The 20,272-nt window shown below is 38.2% G+C and overlaps 1 protein-coding gene and 1 non-coding gene across 3 annotated transcripts in view; both read left to right on the top strand.

The window, feature by feature from the left end:
* Positions 1–520: 520 nt before the first annotated feature.
* MSRA (methionine sulfoxide reductase A) overlaps positions 521–20,272 on the top strand; it is a 327,699-nt gene continuing 307,947 nt past the window's right edge. The window contains exon 1 of one of the 2 annotated variants that reach the window (XM_025042498.1): positions 521–801. In XM_025042498.1, the coding sequence (XP_024898266.1) occupies positions 666–801 (136 nt within the window). In that variant the 5' untranslated portion in view covers positions 521–665. The remainder of the gene's footprint in view (positions 802–20,272) is intronic. The other variant, XM_015600694.2, reaches the window with a different exon arrangement.
* LOC112475169 lies at positions 1,687–1,793 on the top strand. Its single transcript, XR_003044590.1, has one exon. It is a non-coding gene; the product is annotated as a U6 spliceosomal RNA (small nuclear RNA).

Below are 20,272 nucleotides of genomic sequence, written 5' to 3'. Positions count from 1 at the left end.
CAAACTGCTTTAGTGGTGCTATTAGTGCCCTGCTCCTACATTTTTTCCTCTGTAAAATGGGTCTATCAACATGTTATTTATACATGTGTATGTGTACATATATTTGACATTACATTGAATTGTGTTCCCCATTCTGCGCTTTTTGAAAATTGTGCTTAGTTTTCATTTTGGACACAGTAATAATCTTAATAATTTATCATTACAATGGCTGCAAATGGAAGTAGACATATTCTAGTTATCTGTAAGGTAGGTCCTTTTCTCTCTTATTGGGCATCCGGAACAACTGCTAAGGAGGTTGTGAAATGGGAATGAATTTCAAAATCAAAGGCTAGGCCTTTTTGTTTTTGGCCTCTGACGCTTCACGTACTTCGTACCGCCATTAATACACTAGTTCTCAGCCTGGGAACTTTGTACTGGAGCCGAGCCAGAAAAAAATCTTCGGTGTCTCGCAGGAACAGAAACTCCCTCATGGAAAGAACACGCCCTGTTACAGCCCATGTGGCGTGATCCTTAGGTAACCTCGATTCCGGGGCTGCAGCAGCTCAGTGCACACGGGTCTTGTCGCCCGGCGCCAACAGTCCAGTCAGTGCTCGCCGGTCCCGCAGCTGCGGCTCGGCTCTCGACCGCGCCGTCCCGCCGGCGGCCCCTCGGTCAGCGGCCTGCCTATGCTTTCGGTCACCAGGAGGGCTCGCCAGCTCTTCCACAGCCTTTTCCCCATCCCGAGAATGGGCGACTCGCATTCTAAAATCGTCAGTCCCCAGGAGGCCTTGCCGGGCCGGAAGGAGCCAATCCCCGTGGCGGGTAAGGACGCGGCTCGCACAGAGGGCGCGAGCGTCGCTGCTGCGCACGCGTGTCGGCGCCGGGCGGCTGCGCGTCCTCCGCCCGCGGGGAGAGACCCGGGACCGGCCTCGCGGGCCCTGGAACCGCGGCTGGGAGGAGGCCAGGCGTCTTCCCCGTTTAGCTTCTCCCCGCCAAAACACAGAACGCTTTGACGGAATCTAGTAAGCTAGTAGAACACACTTAAAGTGCAAATATCCCAGCGTCTCCAAACTTTGGGCAAGAAAAGCGCGGACGCGATATCCACCCTTAACGGGTCTGCGGTCCCGCAGTAATGGGTTCTCTGCCTCCTTTCCTTTCTTTCTCTTTTGCCTCGGCCGCTGGGATGCGAGCCACATGCAGCAATGGTGCGCCGTGTTGTGGTGTTGCTGGAAGCAATGGAATGATACAGAACGATGAGACCTGCAATTTTGAAATGGTATTTCATTCCAGTGTTCGGGTTGCAGGCTTCTGTTATCTTCCAGGACTGTCCAGTTTCCCTCACTTGGCAGGAGCTGCTTTTGGTCCTGTACTCCCTGGTCAGCGGTGTGTATCAGTTGTGCGGGGGTGTCTATTTTAGAGCTGGGCTTCTCAAACTTAAAAATAATTTTCCAATCTCATGCTAATACTTTTGGAAAATATAGTAAAAGTGAAATGCTAGAAAGTTATCACGTGCTCGGATGCCCAGTAATGTTAAACTACTCTAAAAGTTTTCAAAAGCTTAATTCTCAATTTTTGTTGTAGACACGTAGCAGTTTGCAGACAGCACAGGTCTACCAACCCCAAGACCATACTTTAAGTGAGATTGCCTTAATTCAGTATTTCTCAGAGTGTGGCCCCATCAATATTTGTTTTAAAACAAACCTTCCAGTGCTCGCTTCAGCAGCACATATTCTAAAATTGGTACGATACAGGGAAGGTTAGCATGGCCTCTGCACAAGGATGACACGCAAATTTGTGACGTATTCCATATTAAAACAAAACAAAACAAAACAACTCTCCAGGTGATTTTTTAATGCACTCCATTGTTTGTAAACTACTGCCTTAGAGCCGTTGGAGGATTAAGTGGTGATTAATCTTTTATGTATAGCTCAATGCCAAGATCTTGCATTGAAATTTCCTAGGAATAATTTTCCTTAAGGAATTGTTGAATATTTATAGGAAGAAATCATAGTGAGGGTGTATATATCACATGCAATACTCAGTCTGATATTGGAAAAGGTAGAGGTTTTTTGGATTTGAGGCAGTTTGGACGTTGTGACTTGTTTTTTGTTCACCTGCAGTAGCAGTTCTATTACTTGTGACTGCTGTCACTTCACCTCCAATTGTGAGCCCTAAAAGTTGATTTTTAACTCAAATTCAGAAAATGAGTTTTGAAAAAAATCCAGATTATCTCTAAACCATATTTAATCCAATTATCTAAACTTCATTTATCTTAAAATAAGTAATCTCTTAACAAACCAAGATTCATAAACGGATATATAAAGACAATGCTTTCTCAATGTTGAACTTCTCCAGCTGGTACTGAACTTCCCCTTTACACACTGCAATGTCTTTGATATGCCCTTCTAGAAAGAGGGACAACCCAAAAACTCTTGATCAGATTTCCAAACTGGTTTAGGATTAAGACTAAACAAAATTTAGTTCTGTTTTATCTTAACCAAAGTCTTCTCAATTTCCCAGTATATACATGACACTTTTGATAAAAGATTATCCAACATGCTAAGGATTTCTTTATCATATCCACATAATAACTCTGCAAATATCAGGACGTGGTTCTCTTCCAGGTTCATCTGTTTTTTTCATATAGCTGTGTGTACGTCTCTCTGTATCTGTAACCGTAAACTGCTTTTTTGGTGTAGGACCAAACCTATAATACGTATGTCTTTATTATTCAGTTGCTATAAACTGCCCCCCCACCCCCCGCCACCCCACCAATATTTAAATTTTAGATTATGATTTCTCCAGTCTCCACTCTTGGTACTACTCTTGCCTTGACAGGTTGCTGAATGTTCTGATTGGCCCCAGAAATGGGCACTGTTACTCTTCGGTGGATTTTGGTGGTTGCAAGCTTGAAGCTTACTGTTTTGAAAGATACTAATCTTGACTCCAGCCTCCAATCTGTTTAATAGCTCTTCAGTTCTCTATATTACCTCTATCTATGTCTGTTGTGATTTGCACTCTGACTCTCTAAAGTTCTGTGACAAAAGCATCCCCTTTTGATTTTAGAAGACAAGGTCCATCTGTTTATTGTCTTTGGCTCAGCCTACTAGGTGGTGTGTACTATTACCAAATACTTTTGGTGTTAACAGTTATCATCTATACTTTAACCCTACCTTTTTTTGTATATTTAGGGAAACATTTCCTTTTATAAACTGGCCTAATAGTAGATTTCTACTTTGCAAGAAGGTAAAATTCAGTCTTTAAAACTTCTTTAACGTTTACTTCTTCCCAGGCTACCTAAAATGAATAGGCCTACTTTGAGTGATTGGTTAAAACTAAACCTGGACTAGACTGCCTCATTTGAAGCACACTGTTCAGGTTAGCAGTGGGTTCTGGACAGCGCTGGTTGGCTGGCTGGCAGGGCACACAGCACTTTGCCAATCTTATACGTAGAGTCGTTTTGCTCTGTTTCAGTGCCTGGCTGTAAAGCAATACTCAGAACTTTGGAATTGGGGGAAAAGGGGAATTCATGCTTGTTCAACTGAATTGGTGGGCAATTAATTGTTAGACATAGGGAGGAGGTAGAGGTTTATAATGAAAACCTCAGTGTCTCCTATGTTGTTCAAATGTAAGTTTATTATAGTTAAAACCGATCTTATTTCCAATGAGTTAATTATAGTAAAAGTCCAGCTTTTATTTTATATGGCACTGTTTTTTTTTTTTTCATATTGGAAACATTGCTAATCTGTTTTTTTGCTCATGTATCGGGATTTGGATATAGTCAAGGTAACATTGACAGCTCCTATTTAATCTCTGCTTTCTTGCCTTTATATTCTTAGATAGTGCTCCCACATTTATTACTGTGATGCCTTTTAGGGGAAAGGAAGAGTTGTAGCACACCTGCTAAAGGTATACTCTTTTAAGAAGTTTAAATATAAATAAAACAGTAGAGCAATATAAGTAATCCAAAAGTTGGCTTTTTGAAAAATAATAGAACTACAACAGTCAAATTTATAAACTATTAGTTTAATAAAGGAAAAAAAGAAGGATATACAAATACACGAGATAAGAACTGAGAAGAGGGGATACTGAAAGTAGAAAATTCAAAGAATCATAGGGATGATTTACTTGGCTCTGAAAATAAGTTTGAAAACTGTGATGACATAGGTAATTTTTAGGAACATGTAATTGACCCCAAACAGCCCAGAAAGAAGTAGAAAGTCTAAACAGGGTGATTTTCCTAGAACAAATAAAGTTGTAAAAGAGTTGCCTCCTTCCAAAGCATTATGTCCAGACAGTTTTACAGGGGACTTCTACTAAATATTTAAAAAGCAGATAATTCTAGTACTTTTTAAACTTAAGGAGTTGTCAGATTGTTTTTAAGAAGCAAGTATAACATTGAAACCAAAATTGATAAAGATTGCACAAAAAGAAAATCTTATATATTAATATTGTTGCAAAACTGCAAAATAAATATGAATAAACAGAATCCAGTAATGAGATTTAATCCCAGAATGCAAGGAAAGATCAATATTAGGAAATCTATTAATATAATTCATCATTTAACTGAAGTAAGGAAAATGGTATAATTGTCTCTCCAGATGCTAAAAAGTCGTTTGACCAAATTTCACAACTATTCTTGATAGTAACACTCGGAGATGGCTACTTCCTTAACATGATAAAATATATCTATTTTATTTTAGGCAATCATGGTGCTTAATGAAGAAGCATTAGAGATTCCCACTAAAGTCCTAATCAAGGAAGAATGTGGAGGTGGGCCACTCTTGGTCAGCCTGGTAGCAGGTGTGTACTAGTACTAAATATTTTTATTGTTAGGGGTAAGCTCTAAGCTTTAATCTTACCTTTTTTGTGTTCTTAAGAAAATTTTCATTCTTTTAAAAACTGCGGCCTAGTAGATTTCTACTTTGCAAGAAGGTAAGATTCAAACCTTCAAACTTTTTTAATGTATAATTTTTCCAAGGATGCCTAAAGTGTATCAAGGCATGACCAGGCCTACTTTGGGTGATTGGTTATTATTTAACATGTTTTGTAGGTGTTTGCCAATGCAGTTAGACAAGAGAAAGCAACTGGAGAAGGTAAAAAAAACTAACCTCACTTACAGATGATAAGATTACAAATCTGGAAAATCCAAGAGAATTTAGTAAAGTATTAGGGTGTATCCTTGCTTTACTCTATATAAACCATGTGTTAGAAAATATAATGGAAGAAGACACATATATAATAGCAACCAAAAAAGTTAAAATTTGGGAATAAAATTAGCAAGAAATATACAAGACCTATGTGAAGAAAACTTTAAAACACCACTGAAGATGCAATAGAAGACTCAGACAAGGGGCGGGACATACCAGGTTCTCGGATAGACGACTGAACGGGGAACATATATATCAATTCTCCCTGTTTATAAAGGTAATGTAGCTTCAGTAAACTGATATTTTTGTTTTGTTCTATCACTAGATACACTAATTAAAAATTTTGTTTTGTTCTATCACTAGATACACTAATTAAAAATTTTGTGTAGAAAAATAAACAGTAATAGTTATGGTAACTGTAAAAGAAGAGCAAAGAGGGACAGCTATCCCTACCATACAGTAAAAGTAAAGTTTACGATTTAAGCAGTGTGGTACTAGTCCATAAATACATAGGTCAATGGAGTAGAATAGAAAGATCAGACATTCTTGAATGCATATGGGAATGTATCATATGATAAAGGTGATATCTCAAATCAGTGGGAAAAAGATGGAATATTCAATAAATGATTATGGGACAACTTGGTAGCCATATAGAAAAAAAGTTGAATTTGTACTTTCCATCTTAAACCAGGATAAGTTCCAAAAGCTCATGCATATTAAGTGCTTACTGTATGCCAGGCACTTAGTAATTACTTGATATTTACTAATACATTTAATCTTCATGATAACCTGACGAAGTAGTAACTACTATTATTCCCCATTCGTAGCTGTAGGAACTGAGGCCCATAGAGGCTAGGCAACTTATCCAAGGTCCCATAGCTAATAAGTGGTGGATCTGGAATATAAATGTAGGCAGTTTGATTCTAGAGTTTGTGATGTTAACTGTTATACTGTTTTTCCATTTAGTTAAATGTAAAGAATCAAATAATTTAAGTGTGAGAAAGGGAGAATTCCTTTATAATCTTGATGTGAGGAACACCTTTCTAACCATGACTTGAAAATCAGAAGACTTAAAAGATTGATAAGTTAGATCACATCAAAAGAAGAATCTTCTGAAGGCAGAATTACCATAAAGAAATTCAAAAGACAAATGAGGGTGTATATTTGCAACTCATATCATAGGTGAAGAACTAGTATCCCTAATATATAAGAAGCTCCTAGAAATTAATAAGAAAACACTAACATCTATTGGAAAAATAGGCAAAGGTTATGAACAGTTTCCAGAAAAGGAAGTACAGTTGGCTCTTAAACACATAAAAAGATGCTCAACTACACTCATAATGAGGAGAATACAAATACCATTTTTCATTTTTCAGACTGGCAAAAATCCAGAACTTTGATGATACACTTGGTTGCCTTAAGGAAAAAGGCACTCTCGTACATTGCTGGCGAGAGTGTAAATTGGCTCAACTCTTAGGGAAGGCAATTTGGCAATATCTATCAAAAATTTAATTGCGTATACCTTTTGACCCAGGAATACAATTTCTGGGAATTTATCCTACAGATACACTTGCACACATGCCAAATGATGACTGTACCAGGTTATTCACTGCAGCTTTGTTTGCAGTAGCCGAAGGTTGGAAACAACCCAAATGCCCATCAATAGGGGCTAGTTAAATAAATTATGGTTCGTCCTCACAATGGAATATGCAGCTGTAGAAAGAACTTGGAAAATCTGTGTGAATGGGTATGGAGAGATTGCCAAGATATCGTGTTAAGTGACAAAAGCAAGGTCAGAACAGTGTTATATAGCGTGCTAACTTTTGTGTGCACAATGTGTATGCACAAAGAAACTTTGAAAGGATGGCTAAGAAACTAATAACTAGCGAGCGAGCTACGCAGTGAGCTGAGGATGGGTGGGAGACTTTTCTTTCTTTCTTTCTTTTTTTTTTTAATAACTTGATTCCTGTTAATGCGACTGCTTTATTGAATTAAATAACTCCACTTTGAAGATGATCTCTCTGTTGTTTTTAGTCTAATTGACCATCTTTCGATCATCTTTTGTCATCCCTATTTCAAGGCTTTTTTTTTTTTTTTTTTTTAAATTTTGCTCTCTTTTTCTTGTCAAGTAGGTCTTTTTTTTTTCTTCCCTAACTTGCTTTTGTAATCAAAATCTACATTTTGGCATGATTTAAAAATCTAAATTTAGAGGGTGAAATTAGAATAAGTTAACCCAAGTCATTTTACATTTCATAAATATTCATTTTTATTGAAGCAGCAATTGTGGTGGCATCATTTACACAAAGAAAAGATCTTTGGGGACAAATTCCTTCCACTATTATGTACAAGGCATTATGTGTATTTCTTTTATTTTCAGTGATGTACACAGACTTTTAAAAGAAAATGATAGAAAACAATTTTCCTTTTAGAAAAATTTCTCCAATGTGTGATTAGTTTCTAAATTGTAGGACGCAGAACTATTTTTTCCTCCTCTTTGCATTTTGTCTAAAGCTTTTTATTTGCCCTCTGTTTCGGAGCCCTCAGTGTTTCCCTGAGGTCCCTGGAATAAGGGTATTTGTACCTCCCACAATCTTATCCTCTCTTCCCAGCCTTTCTTCCCTCTGTGGCCCTACAGAACCCTGTCTTCTGGCTAATGGGTTTCAGTGTTTTGCTTCTGGAATTGCTAAGTGATTCTGCCCTGGATTCCATACTCCTATCTTTTCATTAAATCATTCATTAAATGTCTATTAAATGCCTGCTTAGGTAAAATATTATGTTTTCCAAATACCCTTATCATACTCCTTCCTCAAAACTTGCCCTGTTTGAATTCCATTTCTCCCATACACTCATCTCTTTTTTCTCTCTGACCTAAATGATCCCTTTCTTTTCTACTGGACAAATAATTATATACTGCTTATGAATTCTTCTATTGAATCTTGCATTGTAACTTCGATATTTTGTTGCTAAGTTATTGAATCTATGTCTAATTTCCCTGTATGAGGGTGTACTCCCTCATACAGGGAAATTAGACATAGATTCAAAAGATGACTGTTTAGAGAAGGAGCCATGTTTCACTCCTGAAAAGAGGAGGCTGGACTGTGTTTGATATTTATTTTATCCTTTAGTGTATTTCACTTTACAAAGGGCGCTACCTACATTAGGCACTCAGTCTGGTTTGTGGATACGGGCAGCGCATGATTAATGTCTAAAAACAAAGGCCAAAACCAGTGGTCTTTTTGTGTGACCTTGTGTGACCAGTGTGGCACAGAGAAACTAAAATAGGTGATCTTTTGTCCATGGATACATACTCCTAATTGTTTTTCCGCTAGTGGTGATGGATTTGTGTTGATTTCAGACTTTCTTCTTGATTGCCCTTGTGACCGGTGGTAAACTTTTCTACTGGCCAGGACGAATGATGGGGAGCCGCTCATCTAATCTCTGAGCAGAGCCTGCTAAGAATCTGCAGCAGTGGCGGAGAAAGAAAGAGGTGTTATGCTCAGCACAATCCATGTGGGGCCTTGGTCTGCTACACTCAGTTCAGGGGTCACAGTGCGCCCCTGCCTCGGGTTGGGGAGGGCGCGGAGTGAGGACAGCTGAGATAAGGAGTGAGAGGCGGGTTGGATGAGGAGACATCAGCCTGTGTAATGAACTCCAAGAGAGCCAGCAGCCTCGAGGCCCTCAGCTAGGACCAGAGTGGAGGCCTCTTTGCTGAGCTTGGTCTAGCTCCCTTATAGGCCCCAGCAGCCTGCCATCCATCAGCATATTGCCTTGGCAGATGGCCAGGCCCCTGTCCTATGCCACAGCTGGCAGGCCCTGCCATCCTGTGCCAGCCAAAATCATCAAACTCTGGTGATGTACAAAAGACTGAATTCTGCAAAAGACGGTTTTCAAGTGTCAGTGCATGATAAATGAAAGTCGTGGATCATCTATAGACTATTCTTTCATCTTTCTTCCATCATAAATTCCCGGTTTGTCAGAGCATCCCAATATCTAATGTTTTGTGAAAATGTAGTACTAGACTGCAAACTACTTGAGGGCAGGAATTGTATTATTCCTTGTGCCTGGAATACACGCTGTCAATAAATATTTATTGGATGACTCCAGCAGCCAATAATGAGCTCTTTGTGAGGCAGGCCTCTCTGAGCAGTATCATTCATAATAGACATATACATGTTATGTATTATGGCACATAATAGATAGTCAACAAATTTTTGAATGAATAATAGAACAGTGGATAGAAGAAGACAGGAAGGGTAGAGGTTTGGGGCCTTGAGATTGCTCTTGTTTGCTGGTTTTCATGTTACTGGTTTTTCTTATCATATCAGAAAACTTTTTTAGCTGGACAGCATTTCTGCAGGCAGGTGGAAATGTATGCAATAGGAGTGGGCCATATTTGAAGAATGGAGTGTTCTTCCACCCTGTTATGTGATGGCAGTCTCTTTACCTGCCATTTCCTCTTCTTCCTGTAGTTCAGAGCATCAGCCCACGCTTGGCCGCAGAGCTAAGTTTCTGCCATGCTACTCAGAGCTTTAGTTACATCAGCTTTCTAGTGGGCCATGGGTTTGTAGTCATTTGGCAGTTCAATCATCTTTAACTTGTATCATTCTCCTTACCACATATTAAGCCAAGAAATGGTAAGAGGTTGGGAGTGTCTGACAGTGGCCTTATCTTTGAATAAGTGGAAGTGGCATTTGCTGGTGCCACCCCCTTCTTTGTCCTTATTTTACTGCTTTACTCTTTCTACCCTTCTTCTCATGGATGGGTAGCTTCTTCCCTTCCACTTTTGTCTATGGGTGGCTTCTAAAATGTATATCTCATCTTGCACAAGTTCTACTTTCCTATTTCCAAATACTTACAGGATGCGTATGTCCTGTCGTAACCCTAAAGTCATTTCTGAAACAAAACTTGCCATTTCCCTTCAAAACATTGGATACATGTTTTAATTTTCTCATTTCTGCCAGTGACACTAAGATGTCCCCAAGTCTCCGAGATGTTAGCTGCATTCATCTTTGTTCCTTGCCTCTGTATTTAATCTATCCCTTTTCTAATATTCTTGATTGTTTCTTGCCTTCTGTGTTAATCAGGATTCTCCAGAGAAACAGAACCTATAGGGTATATCTAGATACATAGAAAGAGATTTATTATGAGAGATTGGCCCAAATGGTAATGGAGGCTGAGGAGTCCCAGATCTTCCATCTGCAAGCTGAAGGCCCAGGAAAGCTGGTGGTGTGATTCCGTTGCAGCCCTGAAGACCTGAGAACCTGGGTAGCCAATGATGTAAGTCCCAGTCCTAGTCCTAAGCCCCCAGAAGCAGGAGTGTCCGAGGGCCGGAGAACATGGGTGTCCCCCAGCTCAAACAGAGAGAGTGAATTCACCCTTCATGCACCTTTTTGTTCTAATCTGATTAGATTGGATGAGGCCCCCCAATATTGGTGGGGCCATCTTCTTTACTCAGTATACTGACTCAAATGCTAATCCCTTGTGGAAACACCTTCACAGACATACCCAGAAATAGTGTATTGCCAGCTATCTGGACATCCCTTAGCCCAGTCAAGTTGATACATAAAATTAACCATCACACTTTCCTGGGGCTCTGCCTTTATTCTCCCCAGTCTATCATGAACAGCACCATCAGACATCTCTTTAAACCTCAAATTTCATTCTGTCACTGCTTAGGAAGTAGTGGCAACACTATGTGATCTGTGTGATGACACTTCATCCTGGAGTGAGAAACTTTTTGTAACTTGTTGCTGATTTCAGTGTTCCAGATCTCTACTTGCACCCCTGAGGCTGACTCTTGCTCTTAGCTCTTTCCTTCCAGAATGTTTGCTTTCTTTCTTATCAGCCCATCTAAATCTTCCTTTGGGCCTTTCAAGGCTAAACTTAGTTCTTCCCCTTCTATGCTGCCTTTCAGGACCATTTCAACTTAGATTGCTTTCGGAATTGGAGGCAGAAGCTACGGCTTTGGGGCCCTGTTTTGCGCTTTCATTCCAATGTATTTCCTTAGGGGGGGTGACGGTTGAGTTGCTTTAATATATTTAGAGCTCAGCGATTGCTATTTTTCTCCCTTGTGTTTCCTGAACTCGTAGCCTGGTTATGGTGCCCAGCTGGCATGGCCAGAGCTCTTGGGTTATAATGGCTAAGTGGCTTGGTCTTTGGTAACTTCTTCCTGGGTGTCCTATCAAAATGTTCTTCCCATTTGGTGAGATACTTGACTGCTTTGACTCATGATACTGTTAAGAGATAAATTGAGGCATATTAAAAATTTTAAGAGCTTATTTGAACAAAAATTGATTAGAATCAGCAGCATCCAGTCTAGCAGACAAAAGGAGCTCTGGGGAGCTGTACAGAAATGAAAGACTTTTATAGGCAGAAGGGAATGGGAACAGAGAAGTTTTCCCAGGAATGAAAGCAGATTGGTTATTGCAAGGTTACTCTCCTTCAGGAGATGGCAAAGATCTACTAGGCAGATTACCTAACCAGGCTGATCAGATAATTCCTCACTGACTGGTTTAAGATTATATTTTTGGGACAGCCAAAACTCTAACAAAGTTAAGTCTTGTTTTAGTGATATGGGGATTAGCATATGTGACTCCATTTTGGACATGTTTTCTTGCTCTGTGTGTGTGTGTGTGTGTAACAATGCCAAATGCTTGATTTTTCTCTTGACCAGAGATCACCATATCCTCTGGGTCAAGTGGGACCTCTTTTGTAAACTGGATCTCTTATGAATGGTTAAATAAGGTTATTACCCTTCATAAAGAAAGACATGGTTCCTTATATTTCATTAGGATTTTTGTATCATTTCGTATGAGCACATCTACAGTGTTTTTAGCATGGTATATTTCTGATCCACTAGCTTGTTGAGTATTAAATTTACATTATAATACAGCCAAGACTGGTAATAGTGAAACTAGAAGAAATGCAGAGTTATAATATTATTTCAATGAATATATTATTATTTTTTAAAAAATGAAGAATAAAATTTAGAGACATCGAATGACTTCCCAGAGTATGTATATAAAATGAATTCTTTTGAAAATGTTACAATGGTAAGGTAATAACATTAGTGTTGAATTTTCTTCTGTAACTTTTTTACATTTTACCTTTGATTTTTTTAAAATTTGTAGTTTACAGTTATGTAATTTGTAGTTTGCTCAGGTCAACTACAATGTAAAAAAACTAAAAAGTGTTATTGACATGAGGCCCAAAATGATTTCTTTGGCCAACTGAAAAAGATTTGATATTTTAACAGATTTTACCCAAAAGGCAAGAGTCATGAAAATGAAATATTGTGAGGGAATTCATAGCATTCCAGCTGGAGAAAATGAAACCTACAGTAAAAAATCCTGAGTGTACTGCAGTTAGCAGATGAAAAGAAAACCATGTTAGAGTTTGCAGAATGGAGTAGCCAGCTGTCAAATAGAGCCCCCCGAGAAAACACTGCATTGCTGAAAACCTCCATTTCCTTATCTCTTCTTAAGAACCAATTCATAAAGAGCTACGTCATCTAGCAGTAAGCCCTCTGCAGCAACCCCTGCTGGTCCCTGAAGTTACTAGCTAACCATTTAGCATTCTTCGCACACTGAGATGTGTGCACTGGCATGAAGAAGTGCTACACTGAGCTCCTGCTTCCCCCACCGAGGACTGCAGAGGGCCTAATAACAGTCAAGCTCATGCAGGATCTCTCCTTGACAACCAGAGGCTGGTTGCTGGGGAACCACATACCTCCAAGAGTGAAAATTGCACCCAACTGCCTCTGAATGTAAAAGAGGTTCGGGGAGCCCCCCTTGTAGATAACTTTTAATAAATTTAAAAAATGTTTCTTTATTCAGGATTATGCTCATACTATAGGGCTTGTGGGTTTATTTTTCTAAGTGGAATAAAAGGGAATAATTATTTTCTGGTGAAAATTAGGAGTTGGATGAATAAGATTATGTATGTTTACTGCAGTAGTTTTGGGGAAACACACATGTGATTTAAGGAATAAGCTACATAAATTTAAATATGACTCTCCAGGGGCAAAATATGAACGAAGGCATTTCAATTAATATAATGATGGAACTTAAGCCTTAACTACTTTGGTTCATTGAAAACCCACAATTATTACTTTTTTTTCTACCCCCCAGAATCAAGCGATTCACTAAAGAGGTGAAGCTTCAATGTATATATTTGCTTTGGAACTTGTAGGATGGTTGACAAACAAAATCGATATAATTTTAAAAATGAGGATTCTCTATTATTTACACCATATGGTTGTATTAAACTAATTAGAAAGGAACCAGGTGGTCTTTGCTCTCAGTCTTCAGTTTCTCTACCAAGTGAGTCTGGTAATAGGTTTCCTCTCCGCCTCAGAGTGAGCTGATCCTACCTAGTCTATGCTGAGATGGCTTTTCCTTGTGTTAGGGCCTTTTTCTGGCCAATGGATATCCAATTGCTAAAGCACCATTTGTTGAAATCCTTCCTCCATTGAATTGCTTCTGCGCTTTTGTCAAAAGTCAGTTGGGCATATTTGTGTGGGTTTATTTCTGGGTTCTTATTTTCTTCCATTGATCACATATGCCCATCTCTCTGCCAATGCCACACTGTCTTGGTTACTGTATCTACAGAGGCATTAATTGGGTAGTTATCCTTCCCATTTTATTCTTGTTTTTCAAAATTGTTTTAGCTATTACAAGGCCTGTGCCTTTCCATGTACATTTAAGAATTAAGTTGTCTATAAAACTTTATAATTTCACTCATATAAGGTACTTAGAGTAGTCAAAATCATAAAGAGAGAAAGTAGAATGGTGATTGCCAGAGCCTGGGTCAGGGAGGAGAGAAGGGGAAGTTATTGTTTAATGGGTATAGAGTTTCAGTTTTACAAGATGAAAAGAGTTTGGGGTGCATATGGTGCTGATAGTTGCAGAACAATGTGAATGAATGTATTTAATATCACTGAACTGCACACTTGAAAATGGTTAAGATGGTAAATTGTATGTTATGTGTATTTTACCACAATAAAAAGGACATACACACACAAAGAATAAACTTGTCCGTGTGTACAGAAAACCTTCGTAGGATTTATATAGGAATTGGATTAAAATTATAGAACAATTTGGAGAGAATTGTCTTTACTATGTTGAATCTTCCAATCCATAAGCATGTATTTAAGTTTTCTTTGATTTCCTTTATCAGTGTTTTATGATTTTCAGTTTATAGATCTTCTCCGTTTGTTAAGTTTATACCTAAGGTTTCCATTTTTTTTGGAGCGGTTGTAAATGGTATTGTCTTTAATTTTGGTTTCCGTACGTTCATTGTTAGCATATAGAAATGTCGTTGATTTTTGTGTGTTCATCTTGTATCCTCTAACTTTGCTGAACTCACTTATTAGTTCTAGGAGTGTGTGTGTATGTGTGTGTGTATGTGTGTGTGTTACTTGGGATTTTCTACCTAGACAACCATATTATATGGAAATAGACAGTTTTAATCTGTACGCCTTTTGTTTCTATTTCTTGCCTTATTGAAGTGGTTAGAACTTCCAGTACTCTGTTAAATAAGAAAGTAGACATCCTTATTTTGTTCCAAATCTTAGGGGAAGCGAAGCCTTCAGTCTTTCACTGTTAAGTGTGATGTTAGCTGTAGGTTTTTTACAGATGCTCTTATTGAACTGGAGGTATTTCCCCTCCATTCCTAATTTGCTGCGAGTTTTATCATGATTGGGTCTTTCTCCACCTGTTTTTCTAAAGTTTTATTGGGACATAGGCATGCTCATTGGCTCATCTATTTATTGTCTATGTCTTTTTTCGTACTGCAACACCAGAAGTGAATGGTTGTCACAGGGACCATGTAACCCTCAAAGCCTAAAATATTTATTATCTGGCCTTTTATAGAAAAGTTTTTCAGACTGCTGTGCTGCAGTTTCCTGAAGTCTTTCTTTTGGTTTGCCTTTTTTTTTTCTCCCTGTCAGAGTGCCTCCTATATCTTGATACCATAAGGTGGTTGCAAACTCTTAATCACTCTACACAGGCATCTTTAATTGAACAAGACCTAGATCCTGAGTCATTGACTGGTGCCCACCTCAACAGAAAGCAGAGTATGGATGTGTGTAGGTCTAGATGGCTCCCAAAGGCACTTCGAACTCTGATATGTCTATATTTCTATCAGCAGTAGTGTTTTGGGTAGTGCTTAGCCTTATAAATTCTGTGAACTCCTTAACTTTGACCATAAACCTGAACAAATTGCTCGCATTGCACTTACTTCATGGCCTGGTCCTTCTCTCCTGCCCTGATTCCTTGACTCCTACTGTAGTCTGCATTGCTGTGTTTCAGAAAGATATATGACTTTAGTGATCTCTAAAGGGTCCAGTGGAATGTTGCAATTTTAAACTCAATGACTCTTTACCCCATATTTACTTATTATATTATATTTTTCTAAGGGAGTTTTAAAGTCTTTAACTTTGACAGATATGTTGCTTTGGCTGAAAATGAGCTGGGTAAATGATGGACTGAGTCCTCAAGTTAGGAAATAAGCGAATATGTTCCTTTGAACACTGAAAGGTACACCATCGTGGTTTCGTGCTTATTGATTACTAATTGGTAGAGATACTATGTCCTGCATCTCTGCACACACATTTTGTTCCAGCTTGCTTGATCTACTCTCTCTAGAACATGCCTTTACTGAAAACTCTTTCTTCTCTTTGCCACGCATCCTTTACCTAATTAGCCCCTCCTCATTCAATAATGTCTTCTCTTATTCTCCAACCTGTTTAACCCTCCTCTCATGTAAACTCCTAGCATTTCTTTTCTTTACTCCTCATTTGATATACAATCATATTATTTGAATACATTTATATTGTTTTCTTATCGTTTAGCTTTATAATAATGATTTAACTTTAATATGTGTATGTATTTTCTTTATAACTGCCTTTTAAGTTTAGTGAGAGATTACTCTAGAAAACAGTATGAAGTTTCCTCGAAAAATTAAAAATTGAATTACCATATGACTCAGCAATCCCTCTTCTGGGGTATCTACCCCCAAATTTGAAAACATCCAGAAAGATATATGCACCCCAATGTTCACTGCAGCAGTATTCACAGTGGCCAAGACATGAAAACAACCAAAATACTCTCTTCAATAGACGATTGAGTAAAGAAGATGTGGAACACAGTGAAGTATTACTCAGCCATAAGAAAAGATGAAATATTGCTATTTGTGACAGCATGGATGGATCTTTAGATTATCATGCTAAGCAAAATAAGTCAGAAAAAGTTGAGAAGTATATGATTTCACTCATATGTGGGATAGAAAACTAAAAGCAACAAATGAACAAGACAAACAAATAGAGGCTCATGGACATGGACAACAGTTTAGTGGTTACCAGAGGGAAGCAGGGAAGGAGGAGGTAGATAAGGGTAAAGGGGGTCAAATATAAGGTGATGGAAGGAAACTTAACTTCGGTGAACACAATACAATACACATATGTTGTTATTGAACTGTACACTTGAAACCTATATAATTTTATTAATGTCACCCAATAAATTTAATAAAAAATAAATTTAGCAAGGGCTTATTTGATTACTTATTTGTATCTGCCATGCCTATGCATATTTATGTTATACAATAATTATTAGTTAAATGAGTGAAAAAATGATTGAGCTTATACTCTGTGTAATATTATGTTTGGAAGTTGTCTGCTCAATAAAATCCTTTTAGTATGGTACAGGTCAATAGATATTAATATTAATGAATCTCAATAAATGGATGGTTTGTTTTTAACTTATCTTCCAGCACAAACTATCCATCTTTAGAAATTTGATTATGACTGCTTTTGTGAACCCAATGGCTGACTTTCCAAATAGTTATTAGAGGAGATCTGAGCTCTTAGTTTCTACATTACAATTTGTGTTTAATATTAATGGAAGAGAAGTCTTTCTACAAATATGTAAAAAATATTGGTGAGGAAACGGCTTCCAGTGTGACAGAAGAAAATATCTTTAAAAGGTCTGCGGTTATCTGCAGTTTCCCCAAGGTTGTGTTTACATAAAAAATACATTGCTTTATGTTCTCGAATCGAGAAGATTTTATGATTTAATAAGTTCCACCAAGAACTTGTGTAAGGTTATCAGTACCAGCATAACTACTACAGAGATCACATAGCGGCGTTAGTCTCTGGATTTATTGAGCCTGCTGTATTCCTTTAGTATCATTCATATTTTTCTCCCTAGAGTACCACTTTCCTCTCTTGACTTAATAACAAGATATGGAAACTCATTTATGCTGCGGTGTATGATGCTGGGAAATGAATGCCTGTTTATTATCTCACTATTCAGGACCTTTCATGACCATAGGTAGATGTTTGCTGTCTCAAAATAAATAGCATTCAGAATTGTATTTTCTAGTGAGGGAAAAGTTGGTTTGGTGGAAAGCACAGGCATATCATGTCTGGACGATGACTCCGAACTTCACTTCGTATGCTTACCAGCTGCATGACCTTGAACAAATAAAACAGAAACAGTGGCACTTGCTTCAAATGGATGTTTCTGGGAACAGCCGAGGTAATGGAGAAGGCCTAGCATGATACCCGGCTCCTGGCAGATGCACAGAATGTTTTTTTGCAGGATGATGTGTCCAATGGGGATGTTTAGGGTACAGCTTACCGCTGTGTGTTGCCTACATATTTTCACTTTCATGTTTAATTCTTGTTTTGAGGATGTAACCCAACCACTTTCTGTCAAGAACAGTAGCATAGGAAATCACAAAACAGGTGTTTGATATAGAACTGATTTACAAAGCCAGTGTGGGAAAAATTAGTTAATGTTTTACAATAAGTAATCGTAACTTTTTTTTTTCCCATGGAGGAGGAGAGGTGAGTGAAATGAAGATGTCTCTGCAGTTTTGAAACTTCCTTTTTGTTCCTCCCCTCCCCCTCCCCTCTATCCTTCCTTCCGTCTTTCTTCCTTCCTCCCTCCCTTCCCTCCCTTGTCTTCTCAGCCAACTTGATATCTAATGTAATAAGCCACATTGGAGACAAGAATAGAAGCTGAAATATGAGAGATTATGTGTATGGGTAGTTTACGTAGACATACGCTTACATACAAATCTGGTACCTGTGTCATAGAGATGGGGGTGGGTGCTCTCTACTCACTGGGGATTGTCTACCTGGCACCGTTGTCTGGGAGCTGCTTCAGCCCCCTCCACATGGCTCCTGCAAGAGCTAGACTTTCAACAGTGACTGCCCCTATGGCACTATGGAGGTGTATGACCCTCTGGGTATAGTCTCCCTTACAGGGCCTGGTGCCTCTTTTCTAGAGATAGGAGCTATAAACTGTACCGTGCTGGAGCTGATAGGACCCGTAGTTTCTCTGGAGTTCCTTCTTTTCTGGAGAAGGTCTGTTTTCATTAGGAAAGGGAGAAGTTCCATGCTCAGGGAGGCAGAGATGGCAGATAGTCCTGGCTGCATTCAAGGTTCTCACTGTTCGTTTCTTAGATCTAACTGCCATACTGTCCTTCCTACAGCTTTAGTTTCATTGTTTCTCATTTCTTTGGAATCCATGACACAAAAACCAAGTTCTATAGACCGATCAGCAGTACGGAAATTGAAACAATCATCAAAAACCTACCAAAAAGTAAAAGTCCAGGACCAGATGGCATCACCAATGAATTCTACCAAACATTCAAAGAGTTAATACCTATTCTCCTCAAACTGTTCCAAAAAATCAAAGAGGAGGCAATACTTTCTAACTCATTTTATGAGGCCAATATTACCCTGATACCAAAACCTGGTAAAGATAACACAAAAAAAAGAAAACTACAGACCAATATCTCTCATAAACAGAGATGCAAAAATCCTAAATAAGATACTAGCAAACCGAATACAGCAACTTATTGAAAAGATTATACACCACAATCAAGTGGGCTCCATCCCAGGGGCACAGAGATGGTTCAACATATGCAAATCGATTAATGTGATACACCACATAAATTAAAAAATAATCATATGATCCTATCAATAGATGCACAAAAAGCCTTTGGCAAGATAAAGCATCCATTTATGATCAAAATACAACAAAAATTGATGTAGAAGGAAAGTAGCTAAACGTAATAAAGGCCACATATGACAGATCCTCAGCCTACATTATACTGAATGATGAAAAACTAAAAACCTTCCCTTTAAGATCAGGAACAAGGCAAGGCTGTCCACTATCGCCACTGTTGTGCAGTATAACATTAGAGGTCCTAGTGAGTGCAGTCAGGTAAGAGAAAAATATAAAAGGCATCCAAAAAGGAAACGAAGAAGCCAAACTGTCATTATATGCAGATGACATGATTCACTATATAGAAAACCCTAAAAACTCCACAAGAACACTACTAGGAACAATAAGCAAATACAGTAAAATTTCTGGATATAAAAAGCAATGTTCAGAAATCCATAGCATTCCTATACTCTAATAATGAAGTGTCAGAAAAAGAGGTATAAAAAATAATTCCTTTTGCAATTGCAACAAAAAGAATAAAATACCTAGGAATAAATCTAATGAAACATGTGAAGGATCTATATAATGAAAACCATAAGACCCTATTAAAAGAAATCGAAGAAGATATAAAGAAATGGAAAGATATTCTGTGTTCTTGGATTGGAAGAATCAACATAGTTAAAATGACCATATTACCTAACACATTATAGAGATTTAATGCAATCTCCATCAAAATCCCATCAGCATTTTTTAAAGAAATAGAACAAAAAATCATCAGATTCGTATGGAAGCACAAAAGACTGAATTGCCAAAACCATCCTGAGAATAAAGAACGAGGCTGGAGGCATCACTCTGCCTGACTTCAAATTATACTACAAAGCAATAGTAATCAAAATGGCATGGAATCAACAGCAAAACAGACACACAGACCAGTGGAATAGAATCGAGAGTTCAAAAGTAAACTCATCTTTATATGGGCAAATAATTTTTGACAAAAAAGCCAAAAACATACAGTGGAGAAAGGAAAGCCTCTTCAAGAAATGGTGCTGAGAAAAATGGAAGGCCATCTGCAAAAGAATGAAACTAGATGGTTGTCTATCACCACACACCAAAATTAACTCAAAATAGATTAAGAACCTGAATATAAGATTGGAGTCAATAAAATGCATAGAAGAAAACAGGAACTAC

The sequence above is a fragment of the Pteropus alecto genome, unplaced genomic scaffold (genome assembly GCF_000325575.1).
Source record: "Pteropus alecto unplaced genomic scaffold, ASM32557v1 scaffold50, whole genome shotgun sequence".
NCBI lineage: Eukaryota > Metazoa > Chordata > Mammalia > Chiroptera > Pteropodidae > Pteropus > Pteropus alecto.
The sequence above is the reverse complement of the archived record's forward strand: the minus strand, read 5'-3'. Positions and strand labels throughout refer to the sequence as shown.